The 19,010-nt window shown below is 46.6% G+C and overlaps 1 protein-coding gene across 1 annotated transcript in view; it reads right to left on the bottom strand.

The window, feature by feature from the left end:
• Nucleotides 1-19,010, bottom strand: part of LOC133141398 (tyrosine-protein kinase JAK2-like) — a 34,543-nt gene continuing 15,533 nt past the window's right edge. The window contains exons 5-24 of the mRNA XM_061261927.1: nt 17,242-17,387; nt 16,485-16,782; nt 14,845-14,964; nt 14,285-14,442; nt 12,485-12,596; nt 12,057-12,243; nt 11,129-11,253; nt 10,637-10,771; nt 9,809-9,896; nt 8,269-8,396; nt 7,688-7,826; nt 6,985-7,136; nt 6,240-6,390; nt 5,628-5,761; nt 5,180-5,369; nt 3,760-3,884; nt 3,079-3,251; nt 2,431-2,548; nt 1,766-1,879; nt 1-1,491 (exon numbers count right to left, since the gene is read on the bottom strand). Of these exons, the coding sequence (XP_061117911.1) occupies nt 1,384-1,491; nt 1,766-1,879; nt 2,431-2,548; nt 3,079-3,251; nt 3,760-3,884; nt 5,180-5,369; nt 5,628-5,761; nt 6,240-6,390; nt 6,985-7,136; nt 7,688-7,826; nt 8,269-8,396; nt 9,809-9,896; nt 10,637-10,771; nt 11,129-11,253; nt 12,057-12,243; nt 12,485-12,596; nt 14,285-14,442; nt 14,845-14,964; nt 16,485-16,782; nt 17,242-17,387 (2,901 nt within the window). The 3' untranslated portion in view covers nt 1-1,383. The remainder of the gene's footprint in view (nt 1,492-1,765; nt 1,880-2,430; nt 2,549-3,078; nt 3,252-3,759; nt 3,885-5,179; nt 5,370-5,627; nt 5,762-6,239; nt 6,391-6,984; nt 7,137-7,687; nt 7,827-8,268; nt 8,397-9,808; nt 9,897-10,636; nt 10,772-11,128; nt 11,254-12,056; nt 12,244-12,484; nt 12,597-14,284; nt 14,443-14,844; nt 14,965-16,484; nt 16,783-17,241; nt 17,388-19,010) is intronic.

Raw genomic sequence — 19,010 nt, 5'->3', positions numbered from 1 at the left:
TGCAGTGATATACCATTTAATCTTGACATGGCCTGCACAAAAATTAATTACAAAATTATATTTGTATTTTACATGCAATTGCGCAATATATTCAACAAGGTTTTTCATTTACATTCAGTGGGTAAATAACATTCAAATGTAATTAACGTACCTTTAGAGTACAAGATTACAAAAAGAAAAACAACTTATTTTCATTGTCATATATTATTTGTAAAAAATAAAACAACAAAAATAAAAAAAGGATACAATATAAGATAATTTGTTAAAAGGTGGGGTCAGATAAGAATGCCAGCAGTGCTGCCAGCGAGAACACACAATGCAGGAAGACGGACACCATTACAAAAACAAGACTGTTTGCATAAGTAAAACACTCTCCTCTTTTGGTACAGTTCGTTTTCATTTTTTTTTTTACTGAAGCCTAGCTACAGCTGAGATGGCACATATACAAGAGAGCCAAAATGGCAGCTTCTTTTTAGCCACTTCACAGGCTCAGGACCTCCACAGTGCACGTTTTTGCATGAAACCAATGGGCAGTCTCTCCTGGCAGAGGGGCACTCCTATGGGTGCCGGAATGTCCAGTCTTACTGTCGCCGGAGCTCCGATGAGATCTATCTCTCCCTCAAACAAAGCAAAAACAAAAGAAGAGACAAAACACAAACACAAAAAAATAATTCTCTTAACATTATCTGCTTACGAAGTATAATAACGGTCCAGGCCAGGACCTTGCATGACACATTAGACCACCATCTGTACAGGTATAGTGGTCATGTTCGGCAGAGCTTCAGGTACAGCATCGTAAAAGAATAAACCTCTCCTGGCACAAGCCTTGTTTGAAAACTGCTGGTAGTCAGGTTTCGGTGACAGAGCATACCACACCCGTGTACTGGCTTGCGCAGGCATCACTGAAACAAATGCAATGCAGCGAGCTGAAAATGACAGCCTTTATTCTCTGCTCGTTCATCTCCCACAAAGCGCACACCGGTGTCACGATGCTCGGAGAAAACAAACAGGAAAAGGACACCACGTTTGAAGCTCTAGGATGGTCTGTCCCTTTCTCAGACTTCAGCCGGTGTCCAGGTTCCTAAGTCAAATACTCTGACCGAGTCAGTCACTCGACAGTGGAAGGACCACTCCAGTCTCTGCCTCACGCGAAAGAGCGACGTCCAGGACAGCTGGCGTAATTAAACCGAACGCCTCCCATAGCCTGGCGATTCCCCCTGCGCTCCAAACGCCTGTGGAGCTGCTTTCACACGACGGAAACGCGCGGGGCGTTTCCACGCTGGCCGTGTGACAGCAGCTCCACACGGGCGTCTGCAGTCCCGCCCTGATGCAGGGAGGTCCGTCCCAGGCTGTGCTCCGGGAGCCTGACAGAGGGGCCCAAACTCATCCGTCCAGACCGCTCCGAAACACGTCCAGACTGCCGGCCAGCATCCGGAACGTCGGCCGAGGGCAAGGATCCTTGTTCCAGCACTCGCTCATGATGCTGTAGATCTGAAAAAGGACGGACGAAATGAAAGCGTGAGAGCCTGCGATTGCTTCATTCAGGGGATAATGGTGGAGCAGACGATCGGGATAATGTCGGTGTTACTCAGAGGTGGAGGTGGAGCAGACGATCGGGATAATGTCGGTGTTACTCAGAGGTGGAGGTGGAGCAGACGATCGGGATAATGTCGGTGTTACTCAGAGGTGGAGGTGGAGCAGACGATCGGGATAATGTCGGTGTTACTCAGAGGTGGAGGTGGACCACTGAGGTACACATGATTACCTGTGCAGGGCAGTCCTCAGGCTGTGGCAGCCTGCTCCCTGCCTTCAGGAGCTCGATCAGGTGGTACACAATCATCTGACCCTGCTTGTCACTCCCCATCATTCCCAAGAACACCTGGGGGCAGGGTTGAGGAAAGGGTAGATTAGTGACCACAGGAAATGACATCACAGCATAGTTAAATTACAGGAGATTCCTATTCCTATAGCACAATAACCAAAATAAAAACTACCTTTTCACAGAAAGGCTTAAAAAAAAAAAAAAGCAGCATGGAAACATGTCGCATGGTAAATGGTAAATGGTCTGCATTTTTATAGCGTTTTTATCCAAGGTTTTACAATTCAGGCCTTTAATTCACAGCATTCACATACACACTCACGCACACTCAGCGACTGGCTGCCACGCAAGGCACCAATCAGCTCATTTGGATCTCGGGTGTCTTGCTCCATGACACTTCAACACACAAAGGGGGCTCGGCAAACTTCCGACTGCCAGACAACTTACCACCTGAGCTACTGTCGCCCCATTAAACTGTAGTGTCGAGCTTGGCTGCTGCTAAAGGTGAATTGCCCTGGTTGCTCAAGCTATTGTCATTGACCCATCAGTGTCTGAGAGATTAACTGGGGATGCTGGGCTGGCGGAGGTGCGAGTGTCGCAGTGGGACTCACAGCGGGAGGGCTACAGGCCTTATCACTGTGGGTGAAGAGCTCATACAGCACCACTCCGAAACTCCAGATGTCCGACGCCACCGAGAACTTGCTTTCAGTCAGGGACTCTGGGGCATACCTTCAACACGGAAAACACGCATGTAAGCATGCACACAAACACACACACACACACACATGCACAGATACACACACACACACACACACACACACGCACAGATACACACACATGTACACAAACACGCACGCACAGATACACACACACACAGACACACACGCACACACACACAGTCAACATCTCATCAGCATTCATGACTAATGTTATGAGTTTAAAATGGACAGTGAGAGAATTGTTAGCCATAAAGTTATTAAATAACACATCCTATGAATCATCATCGTAAACAAATAACACATTATGCTAAATAAGCACAAATGTATTCCAGAGAATAATAAAGGGCAGTAAACAGGCGTTCACAACAGGCAGTAAGGAGGAAATGAAACAAAAGCCAATTCAAAATGTAATGAACATTCTGGCAATAAAGAAAGGACAGGACAGCTGTTTCTTCTCCCTGGAGGCTGTAATTATTCTCTCAACGTGCGCTGTACGTCTACGTCTTCATCCACCTGTATCACCTCCCATTTCACGCTCACCAGAAGATGGGGCTCTCTCCAGGTTCCTTCACTGTGTAGTACTCTTTGTCCTGGGGCAGCACTTTGGTCAGGCCGAAGTCCCCGATCTTCACCCTCTGCTCACTCTCCACCAGAATGTTCCGGGTTGCCAGGTCTCTGTGGATGTACCGTTTGGTTGCCAGATAATCCATCCCCTGCACAGATATACCAGAGAATTAGGAATTAGTTTCCCATCTACCTGGACAAATGTAAACTGGACATTTCAGAGATAAGTTTATGCTCAACCAAACATGGCCATGGTACCTACCTTCCCTCAGTGACAACTGGAAGGTAGCAGGTTCAACTCAACCGACCACAAATGATGTGCACATACTACTACACAGGCAGTTTTTCTTTAATGTATTATCAAAGCTATCTGTATAATGTTACTGAGCTAGCTAATTTGCCAAGCCTATCGCGATTACTTTATTAGTTCTACAAGCTGCTGCCTTCCAGGGAAGAGGAGGGAAGGGGAGGAAAGGGGAGTGCCTTGGGCACCACGCATTGAGAGTAATCCACTTCAGTCAGCGGATTAACGGAGACAAAACCGTGACGGAGGGCGGACACCATACATGATAAATAAATGTTCAGGGTGTCGTGCGAGTGGGCGTTTTACACCCCGGAGCGGACGCATGGCAGGAGGACAGAGCATGGGAGCCGCACCTTGCAGATCTGAGACGCGTAGTGCAGGAGCTTCTTGTGATCGATCCGCTCCTTGTTCTTGATGAGGTAATCTCGCAGGCTGCCGAAGGGCAGGTACTCCATAATCAGACGCAGGTTTCTTCTCCCTGAGAGCGGCAGAAAATAAAACACCAGCTCGTTGGTCTTCATCGCAGCGACCGCCGCACGGAGGAAACGGAGTAAAGGTCCGCCCGGGCCCCTCAACATTCTCACACGCCTTTTTTTAGTTGGTTATTGTGACTCATTTATTTTTACTGCTGAACTGTACATCACAGACCAAAGTCTGCTGAACTGTACGTCACAGACCAAAGTCTGCTGAACTGTACTTCACAGACCAAAGTCTGCTGAACTGTACGTCACAGACCAAAATCTGCTGAACTGTACGTCACAGACCAAAGTCTGCTGAACTGTACGTCACAGACCAAAGTCTGCTGAACAATACTGTACGTCACAGATCAAAGTCTTCTGAACTGTACGTTACAGGCCAAAGTGTGCTGAACTGTACGTTACATACCAAAGTCTGCTGAACTATACTGTATGTTACAGGCCAAAGTCTGCTGAACTATACTGTACGTTACAGACCAAAGTCTTCTGAACTGTACGTTACAGGCCAAAGTGTGCTGAACTGTACGTTACATACCAAAGTCTGCTGAACTATACTGTATGTTACAGGCCAAAGTCTGCTGAACTATACTGTACGTTACAGACCAAAGTCTTCTGAACTGTACGTTACAGGCCAAAGTGTGCTGAACTGTACGTTACATACCAAAGTCTGCTGAACTACACGTGACAGACCAAAGTCTACTGAACTATACTGTACGTCACAAACCAAAGGCTGCTGAACTAAACGTTAAGAGACCAAAATCTGCTGAACCATACATTACAGACCAAAATCAGCTGAACAGTACATTATGAATGAGCCCAGCAATCAACCAGTGACTGAACATTTTTCAACTGACCCTGGGCAAGCATTTATTTTTCCTCAACTAAAATATCAAAGAAAGAGGATGCCTGTATGATATTTAGTGTTTTAATCGGTTTGTTCTGAATATTCTGAAACACATTCAGACCTGGCCCGGGTGAAATACATCATTGTTTTTGATTCAAATACTTTTCTGCGATCGACTGATCTAGCTTGGTGTACTTGAGCCAACCAAGAGGACCAGAAGGCAGGACTTGTTGAGAGTTCCAATACACCAGACAAGCTCGGTAAAGCACGGAAAAGTATTAGAATCTAAACCACATTTTGACCCAGGTTTGTAATATAATGTCCTGGTTATAGATGCACATTCTGGAAAGGAGCTGGCAAAATGTGAAGTCAGAAAAAAGGGAGTTTTCGTTGACAGGAAAAGTCCGGGGCAGTCCCCATGGCCTCCCCGCCCCCGGCCCAGCCTGCGCTCACCCGCGCTGTAGCACACGCCCTTGTACTTGACGATGTTCTCGTGCTGGAGGGACTTGAGGATTTCGATCTCCCTCTCGAAGTCACGCAGGTGCTCGGCTGTGCTGTGCTGGAGCTTCTTCACCGCCACCACCTCCCCGGTGTTGTCCTGCAGCGGGTCGTAGCGGCACATCTCCACACTGCCGAAGTTACCCTGGAGGGGAAGAGAGACACGCTATGGAGACACGCTACGGAGACACGCTAGGGAGACACGCTAGGGAGACACGCTAGGGAGACACGCTAGGGAGACACGCTAGGGAGACGCTAGGGAGACACGCTAGGGAGACACGCTAGGGAGACGCTAGGGAGACACGCTAGGGAGACACGCTAGGGAGACTGCAGCACAGGCTTCAGTGGCAGCCAGTCCACAGGAAGTGAAGAGCCTACACACACAGAGAATGGTGTGTGTTACCTTGCCCAGCTGCTGCAGGAATATCAGGTGCCTCTCCTCAAACTGGGATACCTCCTGGGTCTCCAGGGCAGCGATGAAGCCCAACCCCCTGCTTCGGTTGGGCAGCAAGTCGCTCTCAGCCAGGAGCTCATAGTCTGGAGGGGAATGAAAGCACACAATAAAGAACACCCTGTCACAGCCCAGATATTAACCAGCATAATCAATACCTGGGTCTGCAGCCAGATTGGAAAAAACCGAGGGTGGAATACATTGTGTACATATTTACAGTACAGAAGCAAAGCATATTTTAAAATGAGTCAAGGAGCATATTAACTATGTGCCACCTAAGCCGGCACCACACATGCACAAAAATATTCTCCATTTCTTGCTCATCAATTTTACTTTGTTTATGATGCTGGCTAGCATCATGTGGGCGTAAGGGAAATACTACATACACCTTCCTGATGTATGTAATCCTACACTCCCTGCAATTTTCCACAGCACACTGACACCACACATACACAGAAGAGTATTTGACTGAGTTACAGCCCTGTACACACACATCAGGCCGGTTAGGAAAAGGTGGACGTTGACGGTGATTCAAAATGGCCACCGCGGATGCGGTGAACTGACCGGGGGTGAAGAGGCTGTTGAGGTCCCGGATGATGGCTCTGAAGGACGGCCGGAACATGGGCTCATAGTCCATGCAGCTGTTGATCAGGTTGGCCAGCTCCGTCCATTTGGGAGCAGGAAGCTGGTGCCTGTCCTCATAGAACAGGTGTTTCTGCCACAGGGAATCATGGGTACAGACATCAGAACAGGTGTTTCTGCCACAGGGAATCATGGGTACAGACATCAGAACAGGCGTTTATGCCACAGGGAATCATGGGTACAGACATCAGAACAGGCGTTTATGCCACAGGGGAACAGAACAGACAAGGCCAAGGAAAGACCTGATGTCTTGAGAAATGATGATGAGAATGAGAAAAAGTAATTAAGAAAGGTGAAAAAGGAGGAACGTGTGCTCCAGAGTAAAAAAAAATAGAGACAAAGGGAATAAAGGAATAAAAAGAAATAGGAGAAAAAGGAAAGGAAATATTCATAAATAAATATTGTTGGAATATAATACAACAATTATTGTTCATGATGTCATTATTGTTATTTTTTATACTTTTTTTACCATTCTTTTTTTTGCCATTAATTTCAGTTCACTTTTGTTCAAATTGCAATGTATGACACTGACTTTTCTTTCCAACCAAATATTGTTTGTCAAATGTATGTCAAATGTTTATATAAATCAGTATTGGACAGATGGGAGAGGGATTTTTAAAAAAAGAAACAAACAAAAAAACCCAAAAACAGCAGAGCTGGGTCTGACCTTGGAGGAGTCCAGAGAGCTGAGAGGTTTCTCCCCTCCGCTGCAGATCTCCCACAGCGTGGTGCCAAAGCTCCACTTGTCCGCCACAAGGCTCAGCTTCTTGGGGTCGTCGATGCACTCCGGAGCCACCCAGGGGATCCGCTCCACCAGAACTGCGAGAGGATGGCGTTGCGGCAAGTTCACATCCCAACTCAATTAAGCCCCCGTTGTGCTCCCAAACACTCCAGCACAATGCGCCTTTGATCAGTTTTCATGTGCGCAATCTCACAATCTCACTGAAAACCATGCTGCATCTTATGAAATACAAAGGGTGGTAGTGGTTTTGGAAAGTGGCGCTGAAGAACTGTGAAAAAACAAACATCTATGGGAATAAAATTAATTTAAGGTCTACTCCAGGGGTGTCAAACTTCAGTCCTGGAGGGCTGCAGTGTCTGCCGGTATTTGTGGTTTCCTTTCAATCGGCAGCCAATTAAGACCTTGAGAACAAGGTTGTGTGGACTCTTTAGCCAATGAAAGACTTTGAAATGTATCTCTCTTGCCAAAAACCTGCCGACACTGCGCCCCCCCCCAGGACTGGAGTTTGACACCCCTGGTCTTTCTCTGTGAAAACTAAAGCAGGGGATATTTCTACACAGTTCCAGTGAAAGAGCGGAGAGCTCTTCTCTCTATTTAAAGACAGGGTACAGCGGTGAAGGCAGCTCACTCTCTTTCGGAAGCACGGTGATGCTGATGCCAGGGTCGCTCAGCTTGATGAAGGGCGGGTTCCCGTTCTTCCGGTCTTCCTCTCGGATCAGCAGGATGTTTTTGGCGCAGACGTTCCCATGGACCAGGTTTTTATCCTCCTGTTGGGTCACATGACAAAAGGAACGGCTGGATTTTGCGGAAAGAATTGAGCGCTATACGGCCAGAAGACCCTTATTTAGAAGCCATTTTCCCTCCCCTACAGCAGAGAGCAGTAGTCAGCACAAATAACACATCAAGGAATTGACTGAAACCAACAGATAAGAGGGTATATATTGTTAAACAACTACATGAGTTAATGCCAATTCATGAACTTTATTGTAAAGTGTTATATTAATTGAGTATGTGTAAAAAAATCCATGTTCTTGTAATTCCTCAACTACTTCTACTCACACCAGCCTGTCTGGCACCAACAATTATGCCATGGTCGAAATCAGAGATCACACTGATGCCACACGATCAGATTAGGCTTAATAGATAATTTCATGAATAAGTAGGTGTCCATGTATTCCTAATAAAGTCTGAAAGTGTGAGGGGTCTCACCAGGAACAGCATGGCCCAGGCCAGCTGCTTGGCCACCTCAAGTTTCCACATGATGTTGACCGAGTTCTTGTTCTTCTTCAGATATGTGTCCAGGGACCCGAACTTCACGTGCTCCTGCACCATGATGTCTGAAAGCAACATTCACACATTCAGTGCTTTCGTGTCTCTCAATTAAAAGGCCGTGTTCATCGTAAGCAGACAACATTTACCTAGCACTTTTATCCAAAGCGCTTTACAATTAGTGCCTCTGATTCACCCACTCACACACACGGACAAACCAACATTGAAAGGCTGCCATGAAAGGTACCAATCAGCTTGTTGGGGGTTAGGTGCCCTGCTCAGGGACACTTTCGACAGGCCCAGGGCAGGGGATTGAACAGAGTACCCCCGACTGCCAGACAACCACCAGAGATAATGCTGAACCTACTGCTCACATTCTTATTGAGTGATTAGATTAGATTAGAGTGGATTTTAACTCAAATAACCAGGCAGCTCAGTAGAGGACATGATGTAAAATGGAGCAGGGGAACTGGAAGTGTCTCAGCCTGGGAGAAGATGAATGACCGAGGGCCGTTCCCCGAGCAGAGAGCAGCCCGGCTGGGTCAGTGCCCATCCACACACTGCCATCCTGGCTCTGTTCCTGCATATTTCACTTACATTTACTACATTTACTACACCAGTGGAGCTGCTCCCTGCAGCAACTACAGTGTCAAATGCAGTGTGCTTAGCTGGAGTTTAAACGTCTAGACCACAGAACTGCATTACAATTGGACGGCTAATGCTCGTTTCACAGATTTGGACAACTGGTCCCGTTATATAGCCTATTTGTGACCTCGGAGTTCAGACCTGAGGTTTACACTCCAGTTAAGCAAACTGCAATTCACTCCTAATGTCTTGTGAGACCTTCCCAACACGGCTTACTGAGGGTACAGCACTGTTTCCCAGGACAACTGCTATTGCACTCCTTTAATGACAAGCAAACATCGTGAGGACGATCATATTTTCATGAAGTGCATAACCGTGAACTTGCCGTGTCGGGAAAATCCCCAGAGACACATTCCTCCCGAGGCAGGTAAAGACACTTCAGTGTGCATCAGTTTCCGGAAAACCCTCCTTTCCGATTCCCATTGGCTGGCTTAGAAATAGCTCACGGTCATAAGAGACACTTGTCTATCAGGTACTAGATCAGGGGTGCAAAACTGCAGTCCTGGAGGGGTGGTCTGTGTAGTGGTTTGTGTCCCAACCATTTGCCTTGTTTTTATCTTCCCTTCCCTCAGTGAAGCTTGGAAGGCAGCAGCTCATAGAACTACAAAACTAACGGGTTTAGCTAACTAGCTAGCTCAGCAACACAGATACAGACGGATTTCATAAAAAAATGCATTGATGAGTGATGACAAGTGCATCCTTGTGGCAGTCTACTGTGAAAAGCGCTATACAAATAAAATTGAACTGAACAATGGGCTGAACCTGCTGCCCTCCAGGCGTCACTGAGGGGAGGACTGTCCCATGGGCCAGTGCGGCAGGGCGGGGCTGTACTCACTCTCCTCCCCACACACGCAGACACCGTAGGTCAGCAGGAGGTGCTTGTGAGACAGCTGGCTCATCATGCTGGCGGCCTCGAAGAAGGACTGTGGGGGGGGGGGGGGGGGTGGAGAAACCCGTTAGCACAGACGGCGAGCCACATACGGGGCTTTGCAGGGCGGCACGGTACATCCTATGTCTACCGTCATCGAGATACGGGCATGCGAGATAAACACATGACGCACAAGACTGCGATTCATTTAAATTGATTGGCCGTTCAGGCACAATTTGTTCAATAGAAGCATGTTGGAAATAATGCATTTAATTATTTTTTTATTCAGTGGGTATAGGCTGCAGTCTATGTTAGCAGTGTACCGAAAGCAGAAAGACATTCGAAATTTGCACACTTCCAATATTTGTTTATTTATCGCAAGTCATATCGTCATCACAATGCTCAACAGCGTTATCGCGTAATGTAAATTTTCCTTATAATGTGCAGCTTTAGCGCGTGGTGTGTGTGAATCCTCTATATTGCCCCTCGCGTGGTAAACAGCCACAGGCTCTGAAACTGCGCATTCCGAACGCAGTACAAATGAAAGTAATTATAATTAAGAGTGAGTAAAGCAGTTGAACAGCGCTGAAGCTTCTGGGGCAACCCTCGGAGTAGTTGCGGTGAGCCATTCTGAACGCAGGTTCATAAACACTTAAATACAACGCAACGAAGATAGACTTCTCCGAATTGAAGTATTCTGAGAATCCACTGCTCACATTCTTCATTAATCAGCAGTAAAAATGAAAGTAATTATAACCAAGGCTGAGTAAATCGGTAAAGGAGTTCAAGGCTGACCTCGGAGTAGTTGCGGTGAGCCTTGTCCAGGACCTTCATGATGACCTGCGTCTCGTGCAGCTGGCTGTAGTCTCCGAGCTCCCTGCGGATTCCTTTGAAGATCTTGGTGAAGGTGCCTTGGCCCAGGCTCTCACGCTAAGACACACACGGCACAACAGACTCTCAGCAAGACTTTTCACACATCGAGATATTTCTTAGATTATAAATGAGAAAGAAAAAGGCACTTCTCCAAAGGCAAAATACTGACTTCAGATACCAAAAGCCAAAAGCACACCAGCATGACCACTACATAATCGAATAAATGAGGACAAAGGGGAGTTGGGATGCTGATTCAAAATTCCCCCATGGGAACAGAACCTATAGTATAACCTCAAAGTTCAAGGTCAAGCCCAGTTCCCTTACCATTACCCTACACTGCTGTCCTGAACGCGCTTAACCCCTGAAACACAGCGGACCTGGAGAAAGAGGAGAACTAATAGGAAAAGGACTCACAAAATCCAGGTCTTCCTTCTTGATCTTGTGGAAGACCATCTGGCTGATGTTGTGCCTCTGGAGAGAGGGCGAGATGGGCATCTCTGAACTCTGGTTGCTCCTGCACACCAGCAGGTTGGACTTGTCTGTGGAGAAAAGGGAAACGTACTGTACTGTGGAAAAGATGCCATAAAACAAAGATGCCACAGGAGGCAGGAGACGCACACACGTTATTTTTATTCATTATCTCTGAACACATGAGCTTGGTCTGATGAGTGTGCGTGCGTGCGTGCGTGCGTGCGTGCGTGCGTGCGTGCGTGCGTGCGTACGGTAAAATTATGGAGCATTTCAGCTACGCTCAATCACAAGTCTTCCATTGACACACAATAGGTTTGATAAGACTACAATGGGTTCCATAATTATTGGCAACCCTGATTGGCAATGCGCAAAAAAGTACTTCAGCTGTGGAATTGCAAGTAAGGAAAACAAAATTAAAGGACAACAACGGGTGAAAATGTCATTTGTTAAAAAAAAAGATATATAAAGAAAATAAAAAAAGGACAGATGGAAAGACAGACAGAGCAATACCTCAAATAAGACCAAACACAGTGACAAGACAGTGTCAGACCCAGTGGTAGGTGGATGGATATTGAGGGAAAAGAGGGACGGGGTAGCAATGGGAAAAAGAGAAACAAGCAGAAGGAAAAACAACGAGGATAGAAATACAGGAGGACAAAGATGGAGAGAGAGGAGAGTACACACACTAAAAACTTATTTCTATAACTTTTTTGCTAAATGAGACAAAGACATGAGAGATTTAGAATCAATTCAAGATTTGCCAAATTATTATTTTTTTTTAATCTTCAGTCTCATTACAAGACAAAAAATAGTTAAGACAGACATTTTCTTGCAGTGCAGGAGGTTGAAAGACGCGCAGTGGCTCCCTGACCTTTGACCTTGGGCGGGCAGCACTTGCTGAACTGGAAGACGATCCCGTCGGAGCGCACCGTCTCCTTCTGGTAGCAGTGCAGCAGATCCTTCAGGGAGATGAAGTTCTTCCTCGCCCCGCTCAGGTTGTACTCGCCCGTGGGCATCTTCACGATCTGGCAGTGCTTGTACTGCACTTCCTTGTCCAACTGCAGCAGGCAACACACACAGCAGAGGAGAGGGTCAGGGCAAGGGTCCGATTCTGCAGTGTGCCTTGAAACTACTGAGCCAAAATGGCCGCCGCTGATGACAAACAAAGTCCCATTTTATTTTATTTTTAGAACTCTTAGTTGCCTGCCTAATCACACTTCAGGAGATTTCCCCCACTATGTGCTAGATGCTGGTGGTTCCCAAAATGCGCCCCCATTCCTGCGCGAAGGTGGCACTCACCCCCACGGCGAAGGACAGGAAGTACTTGCTGTAGTCCTTAGGGCTGCAGCGGAGAACGTACAGGCCTCGCTGGTTCCCCAAGCGCCGGAGCTTGCCGATGGCGAACTCCATCCTGCGGGCGGAAAAGAGCAGAGGAGCTGCCATCACAGAACCCTTCGTACAGCAGCCAGTGAGCGAAGTCGGGAAAAAGAACCAGTGAATTCCAGTCAGTATGTCAAAATGAATCCAACTTTACAGTCCGAGTTGTACTTTCCCAGGCACAATTTGTTCAATAGAAGCATGTTGGAAATAATGCATTTGATTCTTTTTTTTATTCAGTGGGCATAGGCTGGAGTCTATGTTAGCAGTGTACCAAAAGCAGAAAGACATTAGAAATGTGCACACTTCCAATATTTGTTTATTTATCGCAAGTCATATCGTCATCACAATGCTCAACAGCGTTATCGCGTAATGTATATTTTCCTTATAATGTGTAGCCTTAGCGCGTGGTGTGTGTGAATCCTCTATATTGCCCCTCGCATGGTAAACAGCCACAGGCTCTGAAACTGCGCATTCTGAACGTAGTAAAAATGAAAGTAATTATAATTAAGAGTGAGTAAAGCAGTTAAACAGCGCTGAAGCTTCTGGGGCAACCAGTGAATTCCAGTCAGTACGTCAAAATGAATCCAACTTTACAGTTTGAGTTGTTTGATGTACTTTCCCAGACTTCACCACAATAATAATAATAATAATAATTCAACCTGGCTTCAGCCCAAACCACTGACTTGCTGTTCACCACAGAACCTAAACGCTTGAGGCAAAGGAATGTTTGAGGTGTTGAAAAACCATACCACTCTGCTCTCACCGACTAAAAAAAGTGTGCTGTGATTCAGTACAATCCGAAGCGGGTCTTTCCCACACCCAGCACCCTCACACATGGTGTGAATTCATGCTTAGTTCAATAACTACTAGCGCAGCGCAGGGTGAGGGAGTTCAGCTCATTTGGTGAACTGAATCTGTCTCGGGGCTGAAATTTAGTTTCAATACGTACCACTGAAAGTTTGGTATGTACCGACTGTATGTAAATTAACTGTTCAAAAAGAGGTGTTCATTTCATTTGGATGAACATTACTGGTCAGTCATACAGACAGAGACGATTCCAGCATGATCTGGCCAATCACTGCATAGCTCAGGGTCCAGTAAGGACGATAAACTAAATCGGTTTGAGGTTCGACTTGGGAGGGCTCCAGAGTGCTTCTTCACTGGCCTATTTCCTGGTAACAGGTTCATGCAATATGTTAAGTGCTTTATGGTTCAAAAACAGTTCCATAAACATAAACAATACTTTTAATATGTAGTGAATGCATCATTGTTTATTAAAAATAATAATAATGCCATTCACTATTCTGCTTCCTCACTTCTCTCTGAACTATTCCCCAGGAGGAGCTAGGTTGGCAGAGGTGACAAACTGAATTCATCCAGATAAAAAGTGGAAAAACTGGAAAGTAATTTCACGGAATGGCCCTGCATAAAACGCACTCCTCCCGTTTCCTCATAATATACTGCCAGTAAAATTCTTTGAAGATGCCCAAGGCAACAGCCAGACCTTTCAGCACAACAAGTGATACACTTGCAGGTATGAAATCAATCTAGCAGACATAACCGATGTGAAACGGAGATTGGTCACGGTAAAAGACAAAACCCGCAGGGTTCTTGTTGTCAGAAATGTGGGCACTGTTGAACTACACACAGCCAGTTCGACACTGTTGATTTGGCCAGTATAACACAGCCGCTCAGGCTGCGGGCTGCACCGTTACTCACGCGATGGGGCCATGGCAGTAGCTGTTAACTGCCTCCAGGACCCTAGGGGGAGCTACTTCTTTGCAGATATAGTGGTGGGGATCTGCGGTGAGCCGGTAGTAGCCATCGATGAGGGACACAAAGGACAGGGCTTCTGACAGGGACTCAAACTCCACCTCCTGTGGGGTAAAGGGAGACTGACTGACACGGCTGGGTCAACACTGCACTTTGCCATCCAGTTACGTGACTACTTTCATGTAGTTTTTAGTAGACGGGCTTCATCAGCTTCTACTCTTGCAGAATGTGATGATGATGATGTGCGTGACCAGCTATACGACTTGCCAGCTTTTAAAGTGAAAGAATAGAAATTATACAGTAGCCATTGCACAATGACTCACATTCTTTCACGAGAATGCTACGTGGAAAAATCAAGAGTGCACTTCACAAGAATTCTATTCATGAGGAAGCTATGTCTTATATAGACATCATAAGATACCTTTCTAAAATGAGCACAATGTATACTAAACAGCAGCAAAGGGGGAAACTGACACCAGGGGACTGAATCTGGGACTTTGCCGTACCAGCGTCTTGCTGTCCTGTTTGTTGATGGTGACGATCTGGCTTTCGCTGGAGCCGTCCTTGCTGGCCTGTTTGATGCTGATGTCGATGACCTCGGGGAAATCGCAGTACGTCTGCAGCTCCTGACCGCAAAGCGAGACGGAACGTCAGCAACAACGGGGACAGAGCAAGGCTAGACGTAAAACAAACAGCAACAGTACCGCTTGTGGGATCTCACGATACCTCAGCTAACAAACACGGGCATCTGCATTCGGACTATTAGGTACACACAGCTGCATGTGCTATACTTGGGGGGGTTGGTGTCTCGGTGGTGTAGGCTGTTGAGCACTGTCCACATGATCAATGTGAGTAATACATAATGCTTTCATTTCAGTGGCACTTTCTTTCCAGTTCTGCAGGCAGACACCTCTACAAACAAGGTGAAGGAATTACAAGGAATTACAACGAATCCTCATACACCTTTATCTGGGCAGGAATACACTGAACAAAGCTAAGCTAACTGTCAGCAGGAACATGCCGAGACTCCCCGCACAAAAGCGGATCTGTGTATGAGAAAGCATAGGGGAGAACTGCAGATTAATATATCACACAGTGCAGACATCTGTAGCCCTGCAGTGTGCTCCAGCACAAAGCCACGTTATACTGTGTGATAAAGTGATGCTTTATACATTCCTGGAATAAACGACACGCAGCTGAAGGAGCCTGGGGCTTCTCTAAATATAAACGGATGAAACCAGCAGTTCTGAGACCGTCAGAGCTTCCACCTCCAGGAAATGGCTTCTAGCTCTTCCCTTTTAAAGCTGAGGGCGTACAGGAATGATTCGATGGCATCAACTGATGCAAAATGAGGGGCTACATGGATGCAGAGGTGACAACAGCAGGTCACAGGAACCTGCTTTCCTGTGACGGGATGAGCAGTGATGTCACTCAAACCAGCCCTCAGACCTGACTGGCCTAGAAAGGCATCAGAACCGCCTACCTAGAATGCAATATAAAATTCCTGAGCTAATATCCTACAGATCAACTTATAGGTCAAAAAGACATTTTTATAAAGCGAACGATAATGTCTAAAGCCCAATGTCTGAGACCTATTATCTCATATCACCTAAATGCCTTTGATGAAATGGATTTACAGCAGATTCTTTTGTGATATTACAGGTTTAGTTCAACGTGAGATGAGAGCAGCATTCTCCTGATTAGCAGGCCTAGCTCTCTGACAGGACAGACTGTGTAAGAGCGCCCTCTATTGTTCATAGCCAATCCCACCAGGCAAGCACGCATTCAGGAAACACCACACTCAACCTGATTCACATCGTCTTTTGTTGTTTTTAATTCAAGTCTTACACCCCTTGGCCCATCACAATTTTCCAAGAACAAATGGACGTTTTGACAAATTGGGTACCTTCACATGTGTACCAAGTCATATGCCATAAGGTGCGCAATTTCTTACACCAATTTCTTACAGTTACATACAGACAGCAGTCATGAAGGAGTGGAATACCAAAAAAATCTGAATTCTGAGCAGGCTTGACAACATCTGGCTTTACCGAGGAGCACAGAGTTTATTTCCACAGACCTTCAAAGGTGCCGGAGGGTGACCTGTTCGCTGCCGGAAGACGTGACTAAGGAGAGGAGGACGTACCTGCTCTGTCTCGGAGTCTCGGAGTCTGTTGCGATACCACTGGATGCCGTTGTTCCCGGAGACGATGATCGTGACCTGCCCGGCTTTGGGGTCTTTGACCTGGAAGCTCTCCGAGTACACCACGGGCTGCAGGCCCTCCAGGTTTATCAGGTATTTGAGTTTGAGGTCGCGGGCCGTCGCCTTGCACTGGCTGAACTGCTGGATGAACTTCCTGAAGCGGTAGCGAATCCGCTTCCGGGTCACGATGTGGTAGTCCTGGATACGGGCACGCATCTCCAGGGGCAGGAAGGACTTGTAGCTGAGAGAACAGAGACAGCTTAAATAAATTATCATATTACATATATTATACCACAATAATTCATTGCAAATGCTTAAATTTAGTGTCCCACTGAATCTGATCTGAATGAAGGGTCCCAGTCATGTACCTTAACCACTAGGCTACAGTCTGCCCCAGGGCGGCCTGTAGCGTAGTGGTTAAGGTGCATGACTGGGACACGCAAGGTCAGTGGTTTGAATCCCCGGTGTAGCCACAATAAAATCCACACAGCCGTTGGACCCTTGAGCAAGGCCCTTAACCCTGCATTGCTCCAGGGGAGGATTGTCTCCTGTTTAGTCTAATCAACTGTGCGTCGCTCTGGATAAGAGTGTCTGCTAAATGCCAATAATGTAAATGTGATGTAAAGTGATAGGATTCCAGATCCCGATTCTAGATCAGTGCTTGTTCTCCCCGAGAGGTTACTGCAGTGGAAGCCCTCACCTCATGTTGCTGTAGATGTCCAGCGGGGACCGGTCCCTCTCCTTGGCCATGCGCATCATGTCCAACACGGCCATGCCCAGACACTCCTCCTGCGTCTCGTGGCTGATGGCCATCTTCACCGAGCCACCAACGAAGTCGCCCCTCCACTGCACAGGAAGAAAGACCAGAGTAACGCCTCCATCCAAATGTCTTGCAAACGCTACACTGCAAAGAAAACATCCGTCTAAACAAGACCTTTGGCCTTGTAGTGAGACTTAAAATTGTTTTTTTTTTCTTTCTTTCTCTCTAGTAGAAAATGTTAGTTTGTTTTAAGTTACCGTCTGCTTGACAAGTGAAAATGCTCACCCCGCTGGCAAATCTTTCAATATTTTTGTGTTACACAAAAAAGTTATATAAATTAGATTTTAAGTCTAGAAATAAGGCAAAAATGTGTGTTGAGACTGAGTTGTTTTTTTTCTTTTTTGCAGTGTAAGCGAATTTCCAAAAAGTCGAATCAGCGTGTGCCTCCATCAACGACAGTTATGCGAATATTCTGCGATGCAAATATTCTCAAGAGGGCGCAAGGACATTACGCAATGAAGAGTGCCAGCTGCCGTTTCTTAGGCTTTCAGAAGCGGAAGTATGCGTCCCTGACACATCACCATTTATTTCAAAACGTAGCTTTTTATCGATACGCTGACTTTTCCACCTCGGCCAAGCATAAAAACGTTTTAGTTTTTTCTAAATTCAAGCCTTCCTCTCAGGTTGACTGGTGTGCAAATTTTAAAAATTGCATCAAAACGGTTTGATCGGAACCCCGCTATTGGCATGAGAGAGGGAAGAGAACAGGAAAAGTACTGGCACGGAGCGACTAGAGAAGTAGAAGCACAGATGCATTTGTCAGATTTAATATTCAGAAACACAACCGGATGAAAATGAACCCAGGTCTCAGCTGAAAATGACAATTGGACCCCACTGGAGCTGAATCTGAGGTAATGAAGCAATTTTGCCTACAGCCAACGTAGTGGAAGTGCATCTATTGGCAAATAAATGCAGCTAAATATCAGACCAAGTATATGCCATATAAACAACTTGGTTTGAGTGCCGTTTGCACGTGCAGTAGATAGAGGCAATAAACTGGAGACCATGAATGTGAGTGAGCTGCTCTGTGAAAGGCTGCAGAAAGCTCTGAAGAGTTGTCGGGTTTCACTCTGCCCTGTTTAGGGTGTAGCAAACAGGAGATGGCAGCACATTGTGGCCAGGAAACAAGCAGCCACACGAGTGCCCCACAACCCCCCTCGCCCTGCGTCGATCTTTCACACGGCTTCGCCAAGCACCACCTAGTCACGCAGATTTGAGCAGACAAGGGCACACAGACACACAAAGACACATACAGAGACACATACAGAGACACACACAGACACACACAGACACACACAGACACACACAGACACACACACACACACACACAGAGACAGAGACAGAGACATGCACACAGACACGCACACACACAGAGACAGAGACAGAGACATGCACACAGACACGCACACACACAGAGACATATACACAGACATACACACAGACATACACACAGACATACACACAGACACACACACACACACACACACACACACACGACACACACGACACACACGACACACACGACACAACTGTCCCCCACACATGAACGCACCGCTGACTTCTCCTTCACTCTCGCAGTGTGTGGAAACCCCCGAGATTGCAGACACAATTAAGGAAAGGAAAGAAGCACTTCCTCCTACAGCAGCAGC

This window comes from Conger conger, chromosome 12, assembly GCF_963514075.1.
Source record: "Conger conger chromosome 12, fConCon1.1, whole genome shotgun sequence".
Taxonomy (NCBI): Eukaryota; Metazoa; Chordata; class Actinopteri; order Anguilliformes; family Congridae; genus Conger; species Conger conger.
This window is presented reverse-complemented; position numbering and strand designations above follow the sequence as displayed.